The sequence below is a fragment of the Argopecten irradians genome, chromosome 11 (genome assembly GCF_041381155.1).
Source record: "Argopecten irradians isolate NY chromosome 11, Ai_NY, whole genome shotgun sequence".
Classification (NCBI taxonomy): Eukaryota; Metazoa; Mollusca; class Bivalvia; order Pectinida; family Pectinidae; genus Argopecten; species Argopecten irradians.
The window spans coordinates 20,491,675-20,502,753 of record NC_091144.1 but is presented as its reverse complement, the minus strand read 5'-3'; the positions used below and the strand labels follow the sequence as shown (position 1 = coordinate 20,502,753).

At 32.7% G+C, this 11,079-nt stretch overlaps 1 protein-coding gene across 1 annotated transcript; it reads left to right on the top strand.

Moving 5' to 3' along the window:
- The first annotated feature begins 4,300 nt into the window (after positions 1 to 4,300).
- LOC138334961 (uncharacterized) lies at positions 4,301 to 10,784 on the top strand. Its single transcript, XM_069283839.1, has 10 exons — positions 4,301 to 4,400; positions 4,695 to 4,727; positions 6,268 to 6,288; positions 6,525 to 6,607; positions 7,998 to 8,069; positions 8,617 to 8,743; positions 9,187 to 9,284; positions 9,595 to 9,663; positions 9,880 to 10,027; positions 10,671 to 10,784. The coding sequence occupies exons 2-10, from the start codon at positions 4,700 to 4,702 to the stop codon at positions 10,718 to 10,720; spliced, it is 696 nt and encodes a 231-aa protein (XP_069139940.1). The 5' UTR covers positions 4,301 to 4,400; positions 4,695 to 4,699; the 3' UTR covers positions 10,721 to 10,784.
- The last annotated feature ends 295 nt before the right edge of the window (positions 10,785 to 11,079 follow it).

The following is an 11,079-nucleotide window of genomic DNA, read 5'->3' as shown; positions in this document are numbered from 1 at the left end:
TTAATTTGGTAATTAGCAATATCTTTAAGTACACTTGAGTAAATCATTGTTGTATTTCAGTGCAGAAAATACTTTCTACTATTCGGAAACACACATATTTCCCATTTAGTTTGATTTTGGTTCACTAACAAGAAAGGTAATAATGTCTGAATTTTTCACTCTGACATGTATGACTAGAAGTTGTTGTGTGAGAAAGGAGGTGTGTCAATTTGGGTCCTCTGGTGGCCATGACCGATAAGCATTATTTTTTGTTTACAGATACCCGGGGTTTAAGATCATGATACGACTAATGATTAAGGTCAGGTCGGAGTCCCTTGTCAGTTCTGTGGGATCAAACAGAGAGGTCAATTTTCTGGTTTTTTTTTTCAAAATTGACACTCCTCCTTTAAAAAACGAGATTCATAGTTATTTTTCAGCGGATATGTATTTAAGTATGGTGCCTAGAGTCTAAATAAACTTTTATTTTAAAAGATTGAAATGAGTTTCACCAAATGAAAAGAATTCAAGTTAAAGAAAATTTGATCACATTACTACAACAACCTACAATTTTTAAGAATTTCAACCGCTGCAAAAATCTAGCGGAGGCTGCCATATTGCCATACAGCCTCGAAACCTTGCGCCACGTCATTAATTTAGAACGTCAGATTATGGCGGCACAATGCATTTCCAGCACAAGGAAACGCATAAGATATAATTTACACTAGTGACAAATGTATTACATAAATACATAAATTATATAGAATATTGGCGGATTTCGGATATGATAAAGATATTATATTAGATTCATTATATTAAGATATTCAGAGATATATTGTCACACCTTGGTCAAAGTTTAGGTATATACAGAATAATTGACCAATCTTGTAGGTGTGCACTATTTAGTTTCAAATGGTCGATTTATGTTGAACAGAATCATCAAAATATTTCATCATTGGCTAATACAGACATACAATGTTGGCCAGAAACCGCTAAAACATATTCTGTTTAAATACTATATTTTCATATATGACTGTGTAAAAACTACATTCATTTTATCTGAATGGTTCATATTGTAGCCTTGGTTAAAACATTACTTCCATTATTTACACAGTCATTCCGTTGAAATGACAATTATGCGGGACGTTTAAAATAATCATCTAAGCTTTAACAGTGGAATGGTATTAAATATTGATTGATTAGTTGATCGATTGGTTGACTAATTGATTCATTCATTCATTCACTCACTAGTTCATTATACGTGGTAATTTAGTTGAAATAGTCACAAAGAAGGTAGATACTAGTATACTTTTATTTCCAAATGGCTAAAGAGATCAAAGAGGGCAAAATGTGAAATATTTCCAAGCAATAATGTCGTGTATATCAGCGGGCCAATTAATTGTTATATATACATGATAAGACTACAAACCATAAACTCTTCAACTGCATGGTGTAGGAGGGGGAGACCTTGGCTTGTTTAGCATGGGAACTGTGACCTCGAACAGGTCACCAACTTTTGATATTTGATCTTCTGCCTAATCATGGCGTAGAGTTGTCGATAGTTATGGAGGGCAATGTAAGGTCACTATTACGCGATACATTTTACTACATGTATTGGTTGATATAATGTTTAAAACGTTATGAACTAATCGAAGCATGTTAGGATAGTCGGTGAAAGTCTCTATACAGTTTATGTGGCGTTTATCGGGAAAAATGTGAATAGGTAATAAAATATCGTCAACAAAGATGTAATCAGAGAAAAGTGTTATTGCTTTTATGAAATAAAAAAAAATTGTGGGAATAGCGATAATAGACAGCATACGTAAGCATAATGGCATGCTTATTTGACAAAATAAAGCATAATCATAAGCATTTGCGTAGTTTTTAACGTAATCCTATTTCGCTTATTTTGTGGAAAATAATAAGCAACTCAACTAATTACGCGGTAACAGTGACACTATTTTTGAAAATGGATTATCATGCAAGGTTCTATAAGACATCTGTATTCACTAACTTCAGGTCAACTATCAGGAAGCTAACGTGCGTGTTTCTGTCTGTCTGAATATTAAGTAAGAAGCGATAACTTGAAAAAATGATGACAATTTTGAAACAAAAGTTAGTATGTGAGGTATCAAAGACTTCGTCATTTTTTTTTTATTTCTACATGGTGTCAGCGCGTCATGTTGAAATATCAGTACAAAAAATGCAGTTTACACACCAGTAAACAACAACAGTAACATTATTCCTTATATTTACATTTCGATCGACCATTTCATTCAAATTAAGTGTTCAAATAAAATAAAACTCTGTTTTCCAATTTTATACGATCGTTAGAACAGCCGGTCAATTGATGAAATCCCGGAACAGCTGGCTTCAATTTGGCGGGAAATGTTGTCAAATTCAGAGAGAACACAAAATATAGTTCCACATTGACTTTATCTTTTTTCATCCCATTTACACAATATTTGTTAATTTTTTATTTGCTGATATGTAATTTAAGATTTACATAAAATTCATACATGCAATCTGTTGAAGATGTTTCATACAGAAACAATAGGCCTAACCGGATGCGCATTCACACTATTTGCGGAAGTCAGTGTTCCGGTGTGTTTATTCTTGCGCGGCAACCACTGCGTTTACGCAAGTGTAAACGATTTCGCAGTTGGTAAGGTTATATAGAAAAGAGAAAACGGAAATGTCAATATTTGACGGTAAACACAAACCTCTTTTAGCTCAAATAGTATAAATATTGTAGGATACAGTTAAATACAAGATCAATATCTTGAAATTAACTTGAGTTGTTTTTGATTAACAAACACAAACTGTACAAATCCATGCTGATCATGAGTACAATGGTACGATACCATCGTGACAGCCCATGTCCCTTTTGAGGTATGAATAACGCCTTGTAAAAAGTTTTAGACCATGTTTAAACTATTTATATATTGTATGTCTATTTATCACTTCTTAAGTGTATTTGAACATACTTAGCTGATAGCAAGTGTCTATGCATCGGGTCTAACCTTAGGAATTACTATTGACTCGCGGATTATGTTGGCACAATATACAAAGAAAATTACATATGCATATATTTGAGTTAAATTTTAATATGCCATACGTATACCTAAGCGATCATTTTGACATTTAATGTTTTCTTCATTAATCAACTGAAAACCATAATGTTCGAAAATAAAGATTTGAAAATCATTCACATGTGCAGAAAAACATGTATGGTCCTTACAGTACAGAAAGTATATACAGTGTATTTTTTATATCTTTGTAATGATAAGAAGGATATAACCTACAGATATAACTTTACGATTGCTAATAACATTGAAAACTATGACATGAAGCTGTAGACATAAGCATAGCTTCATGGTCTGACCGTTTGTTTTCATTTTACTGCGTTGTAGATGTAACTGTAATACTTTTTACCTATTATCTGTTCCTGTGAAATTAAAACATGTATTACTGTATATGTAATGTTATTCTCAAATTATTGGTAACTTTTGGTATCAAATAAAATATCAGAAACTCGTCTTCATACCTGAGTATGACAATTAAGGCACACATATACTTTTCACAAGTCCACAGGGTTCGGGGCCCGGCACCATAAAACTTTCTCAGACATATATTTTACTCAAATTTATGTTAAATAATATACCTGAGTAAAAAATCTGTCTATGAGAATGATTTTATGGTGCCGGGCCCGAACATATTTTTATCACCAAACAACGATGTTACTATATTTCATAGTGTCTGTGGTAGGTACAAGGAGCGCTTGTTTATGAGGATTTAACACAAACATACACATCTAGTATTTTTTTACCTTGCCATGCAACGGACGGTTTTAGATTTAAATAATAGACTAAAAAAAATAATAGACTAAATTAAGTTCAGTTTGCTGCTTACATCTTTAGTATTGGGATAAATGTTTATAATCAATGATATACATTTGAATCCACCTTAGTGACCACCTCGCCAAAACGACCACCTGCTCAATACGACCACTTCCATTGGGTCCCAAATGGTCATTTTTAACACAATTTCGCCTGCTTATAAAGACCACTTTGCTGTATAGAACATTTTTATCCATTGGAATACTTTATTTTACTCCTTCTGTTGTCTTCATAGACGTTAGTAACATACAATGTAGTTCGCTGTAAGGTTTGATATACATTGGACTTAATGTTTACGAATATGTTTCGCAATGATAACAACTCACATGATTACTTTTTATACTTTGGCCACAAGGTCATTAAGTTGGAAATGTAAACTTTTGCACCTTCTTTAGATAGTTGAATACCGAACACAAAACAACTAAACTAGTGCATATGATAAGGGGTTCCTCTTATCAGACGTATGTCTAATATAAGTCAGGCAGCTAGACACGCCGTCACATTCAGGGCAAGACATCCAAACCGGTAGGTCACTTCAAACGCTTGCTACAGCAGCACCCTCATACACTCAACAGATGTCATTAGATAACGGAAATTCCGTTATAAAAGGCTTTTTAAAATGGCCATATTCGTACCATATCATGAGTTTAAATTTTTGTTAGATTTTAATTAGAAATCTCATGAATCATGTGTGGTAATATATTAAATAAATAAATAAATAAATAATGATTGTTCATTAACATAACCAATAACTATAACTTTGTGTGGGATTCACATAAATCATCGTTATGCTTCACACTTTTTGTTTTATTTTTTCAGTCAAAATGTTGAAGGTCATTCTTGTTTTAACAGGTAAGTTAATAGTAAACCTGATATCAAGTCTCCACTTCAGTTTTGAGAAATCGGTGTCATGGTTCTAAATTTCCTTTCAACTATTTTATCTTAAAAAAATCAAGAACACTAGATGTCAGGAAGGCCTTGTGGCTTCTTCAGTAGTGTAATCATTGGGTACACTTTGGTACTCATTTACATGTATTTTCAAATTGCATAAAAGTATGATACAATTTTTGAAGCTGCGAAATATTTTAATATATTTCATTTTAAGTATACCTTTTTATTCAAATAGGCATATACTTCACATACTTAAGGTATTGTTTTTTTCTCGTAGAAATATGAATAAGTCCTATAATCATAGGGATCCTTGTTTTTAGCGTTATGGTTTGTGTATTGTATTTTCCTATATATGTAGTATGAATGGAAAATATACCAAATATGCTTTAGTAATGCAACGGATTTCTATCCCATGGTTTCTGCGTTGTTCAACAATGACTTAGCAAGCCTCTTTTTAATAACCCTAATTCGACAAGCTTCACTCTAAGTTGTTTTTAAATTATGTAAGTCTCGTTCTTAGCACCCAATCTCGTTACACTCGACTTGAGATATTACTATCCACGAAACAAATTTAGTTTGATAATCGTGACAGACAGGACAACCGTGGGAAACGCCAAATTGCCGGAAGCCTTATCTTGTGTACAGCTTGATCTGTTTGATAAGAACAATTATATAACAGACGAGATATTTGAACCCTTGATATTTATCTAATATGCGTGGATTACTTATCATTAAATCGCATTTCACTTCTTCTAACATTTCACATTAGCATTTCCTAAATTTGCTTAAGATTACTTTATTCGACAAAAACTAATTGTTGTATTTATCTTTCATTGCATAGAAAATAAAAGTTGATACACTTTTAGTAATATTGATTGAAAATATTTCAAATAGAATTGTGCAGTATTATTTTTGACAAATTCCTCAAAATGTCTTATTATTATTATTATTATTTTGTTTTGCTTTTTCGCGTCAAAACAAAATATTATTCACATCTGTAAGCATGATGTAGACTAAAAATCAATGTGTCACGTTATATCACTTCGTTACATTTTGCAACTGTTTTCGTGCATTTCCGTTAGTTTTGATTGATTTTACGGTAATGCACGAATTTAGTTTATTGAACTCGACTTTATCTCCACCTTGAAGCTAAGTATTCAATCTTCTTCAAACGTGCCAATGTTTTAGTCTGTTTATAATGTCTAACTTTTAATACATGACGTGTGTATTGATTTAAAAAAATAAATATCATTTTAAACTTTCAATACTTTCCTGAACATATGCGTCGTTTTCTCCACCGTCGTTTAAAGCGTATTCAAACCCTACCCTCTCTTTTCCCCTAGTTTTGTGTCAGTGTCTTTAGTATTGTTATCCACTGGTTTTACCTATTCATACAAATGATCTTTAATATTTCTTTAAATTGATTTCTTCTATTTTTAGCAGTATGTTTGATTATTTTTATCACCAATCAATAAACGCATTATTTTTTCGTTTCATTTAGCTTTCGTGGGAGTGTCATATGGTGAGTAGTGAATACCATACAATAATTCGGCCTTGTCTAACATTTCCTCGAAGCTAATTTGAATATTTTACTTATATTTTGCTAATGTAGTCAATATTACGCACATCTTTTCCTATTATATGTCTTTTAATAAACATGCAAATCAGTTTAAGCAATTACAATCATTACTTTAAGTCTTTAATGTAATTTTGATATTGATATCAATGTATTACCCTAATTATTGTTTCTCTTAAAAGGACAAATGAAATGTCTGTATTGTGACGCGGCCGCTGACATCTCCGATTGTCTGACCAGTATTATCGATTGCGGCGCAAGCGAGGTATGTCAAAACGAACGCCATGTACTCCACGCACCTGATCCGTATCAATAAATCGTTCGTAAAATCTATATATAACCCAGTAATATCATATTTGTCTTTAGCAAAGTAATGGAAAATCCAGGTAAAAGTACCGATAATGAAAACACAATACTGTAATCACGTACGTATTTTAGCAGAATAAAATTTTAGTGGAAGAGACATCTTAAACAGATTAACTCAATGGTTAATCCACGCAATCATTATCGTGGCTATATAAACTATATATACCAAATAAAATAACCATGTTCACAATTGTCGTTCGTTGTTACCTCCCCTGCCACGCGATATTCCGAACGAGGCGAGATATATAAGATCTATACCGCTTCTGACCCTGACATAAAGTAAGATTACATATCAAATATGTGCTTAACTTTGCAGTTTTCCAGCACATTGTTTATTACCCAGAGCACAGGTTTACGACGCGCGCGCAAAAAAAACCCCTAAAAATACTGAAAGGTTGTTTACTTAGCCCTGTATCCCATTTCCAGAAAATGGGGTAATTAATTTTAAAATGTTCTGAACACCACAAAAATCATCCGATCTGAATATTTTTAGCTTACATTGAAGAAAATTCCTTAGTGGGCACTATGGTATATGATATGATGGGATTATGGGCGAATTTTATTTCATATCGAAAGTTGAATTCGATATTCATATCGGATGATTTTTGTGGTGTTCAGAGCATTTTAAAATTAATTACCCCATTTTCTAGAAATGGGATACAGGGCTAAGTAAACAACCTTTCAGTAATTTCAGTATTTTTTTTTGCGCGCGCGTCGTAAACCTGTGCCCAGAGTATAGATAAGTATTTACATGTTGTACATGTAAAATCTGATTTACCTCACTCTATCGGCAGTTTTATAGCGCTAAGGAATCTGTTTCATAATTTCATTTCGTTTTACCCCAACCTTTTTTTATATGAATGTTCATTCTGTATAAGTGATTAGGCCATAGTTGTGTTTTTTTTCTGTTTTACGTCTGCATGCTGGTAGGTTTTAGGTCTCTTGAGTTTTTTTCCTAAGTGGGCATTTCTGTGTATGTTTTTTTTCCTCTTGCTAGCTGGTAAGTTTAGAAGATCACAATGACGAAACTAAACACAACTATGGCCTTATCCTATGAAAAGTTACCTTTTTATCAGTCCTTGTAATGTGATATCTATCCATTGTACATTTAAATGTACAGCTATCATTACAGTCATATATCTATGTTGAAATTTGATACTAATATCTTTCTTTTACAAAAAATATTTTCACATGTCTGTTTTCTTGTAAAATCATCCAGAACAATAGAATAATTCATGTTTTGCTTCCTTTTGTTGAAAATGTCTTATTCTTTCTTTTCTCTCTTTTAGAAATGTTTCCTTGAAAAAGTAACAACAAAAAATCTCAACTTCGTATACAACGCTGGATGTAGATCTGCTGCTGTAAGTGTTAAATCTATCATGTTTAAAATGCATTCGAATCCATGTCTGGTTACCATTTCAATGCTTCAATTCCACTTTGTATTAGATGTTTTGGATGCTTTCGGAAAAATTATTTCTGATCGAATTGAGATTGAACTTTTCAAAATAAACAGCAAATCCAATGATGTTTGACGTTATGTAGTCACGCTCTATGCTCGCACATGCACCATAGGCATTCAATGTCGGAGCAAATGTTTGGGCAAATGTCGGAGCATATACCACTTAAAATGCAAAGTCACATGCAGTACTGGAGTTGTTTGATTGAAGCTGGTAGGACGTAAATTAAAATGTTAATACTGTCCTGTTTTTTAATCAAAGGTCATAATATATTGCAAATGTCGCTGGTTTTAATAGAATTATTGAAAATTGTCACTGGTTTTCATAAAAGTCTCGAACAATATGTTTTTAATGAAAAAATCACTGATGTTGTATATATTAATATTTTTCATTCATTTTTTGTTTGATCATTGCATGTTTTGAATTCGTGATAATGGCATTGTGATGACAGGTTTGCAGTATTATGGATACCCTGTCTGGTGGAGCTGGTAGGAAGAAGAGAGACTTGGTGAACTGCGCTCAGTGCTGCGATACCACCAATCCAAACGCCCCATGTAACGCTAACCTCTGTGGCGCAGGTTAGTTGGGGTTTAAATTTAAACTCCAACGCGAATGTGTGTAAAGGGGGGGGGGGGGCAGGGGTTAGGGGGGGGGGGGTTAACAAATATCGAAGCCTTTGTTAAAGCTTCACAACAGTGACTTCGAAGGAGTTCATTTATATTCTGAAGTCTAATTTACATAAAAATCTCATTACAATGTATGATATAAATGTTCGTACGTTAATTCCAATTTCAGAGGTTACTTTCATATAAGCTTGTTTATTTTGTTACATATCAAATTTTTACATTTTCTCACATCTTATCGTTGTGTTTAAAAAACGTTAAGCCGTTTCGGTTTAGGTAAGATACCACTATGACTCAAATTTTATTGTTCCATATTGTAGTAATATCAACTCTTTTCTGTAGTGTTGGCGTTCGAGGTCTTGCAATTTAGTAACTTTATTTTACACTTCGCACAACAGGAGCTAATGCAACCGTACTTAATACTTGTGTGGTATGTGACCATCTCGTCCCAGGATTCAGCTCATGTAGAGAGAGACAAGTCTGTCAGGACACTGAGGTAAATAATTTAATTTCGAACCATACGTTTATTCTTATTTAATATTTTTATCCATGTATGCATGCATGTTTCCATCCATCTATCCATCCATCCATCCATTCATCCAAACCATCCATTCATCCATCCTTTTATTCATTCAATCATTATAATCAATCTATTTACCATTTTTTAGTTAAATAAATAATAATTACTGATTTATTAAATATCTCTTCCATCCATCATTCAACAAAAAAGAAACAGACAAATAACTAAGAAAGAAAATAAATAAAAAGATACCAGTATATTTAAACTTTCTTAATTTTGTTTTCAGATCTGTAAATCCGCAATTCACATCGTCGGAGGCTTGATCCGATATGAATTTGGCTGTGAATCACTGCATGTATGTATATATATAACGTCCTCCGTACGGACATCTCATCGTAACTCCAGCTTCGTCCATTGAGATAATATTGTTAGCCTATATATGAACAGATTTAAACTTTATTTTTTTAATCAGAAGTATTACCGAATCGTTATATTTATATTTATTGCTTAGAAATTAAGTATGAAGCAGCACTATGTTACAACATCTCTTAAACTATTGATATTTTCTCAGTTGTGCCAAGCTTTCCTTGATAATGACGTACCAACATCAGCTGCGCCATCTGGGAGAAGAAATACCGAAAGCGAGGGTGTGACCATTTGCTCCGCTTGTTGTCGTGGTAAAGACTGTAATAGAGAGGATTGCTATACCACACACAACAGTAAGTGGCATTCAATAATAATAAAACAACTGATGTTCAATTATCGCAATTGAACAAGGTTTAAACCACACACGCAGTAGTTACCATATGCATTTGAATGATGAATTTTACTTTATACACATATACCGTATTTCACTGCAAATAAAATCCCTACGGTAAATGAGTCCCCTTACACACACCTTATTTTATAATCAATTCAGAATTAGGGGGATTGTCTGTAAGACCCCCGCCTATTTCAACAATTTGCTGGAAGTTGGATTTGATTTATAGAATAATTATGAACGTCACCATGAATGTAAATGTACCTATAGATTGATTAGAAATTTGTTAGTGATAAACATTGTTTTTTTATATGCACCATTGTTTGCGGAGCGAAAATTAAAAAAAAAAAGAAAAAAAAAAAAGAAAAAAAGAAAGAAGAAGAAAAAAAAAAGATTTTTAAATGTTCATATATTCCCCAGTTATTTCCACACTGATTATATATCGCCATGGAAACTTCTTTTAATTAGCCATGAATTGCTGTATTCTTGTCGCTACGATATCAACCAATGTGAATTACCTACATGGTAATTAAAAACAATGTCAAAATAAGATGTTATCACTCTTTTTAGGAATTATCTATATTTCTTGTTTTATTTTGTAGAAATGACAGCTAACAACCTGCTTCCACCTACGACTCCAGCTAGCGGTTAAATAGTTCAACAACTCTTTCATTAAGTTCTTGCCTTCTTTTGCAATAAAAATGTCTCAAACCTTTCTTTTCGTGTCACTTTATGATATAAAGTTGTTAATGACGGGATCCAATGGGTATATTTGCCATCACCGTTATGAAGTAACCCATATTACGTAAGGAGTATCTTGAACAGATATTTAGAGTTATTGCGATAACATTAAATAAAATTCAGAGTACTCTCTAAGTACTGCAAATAAAACTCAGCAGAAACAAAAAAAAAAAATTAAAATAAAATGAATTTCCAAAATCAATATATATATAAACAATTATTTTTATAAATAACTTCAAACTGTTAGGCAGATATGTTCCATTCTCCAGA

Coding starts and splice junctions, on each gene's coding strand:
- LOC138334961 (XM_069283839.1), top strand. CDS start 4,700: ATGTTGAAGGTCATTCTTGTTTTAACAG. Junction 9,285..9,594: donor AAGTCTGTCAGGACACTGAG/GTAAATAATTTA, acceptor TTTTGTTTTCAG/ATCTGTAAATCCGCAATTCA. Junction 10,028..10,670: donor TTGCTATACCACACACAACA/GTAAGTGGCATT, acceptor TTTATTTTGTAG/AAATGACAGCTAACAACCTG.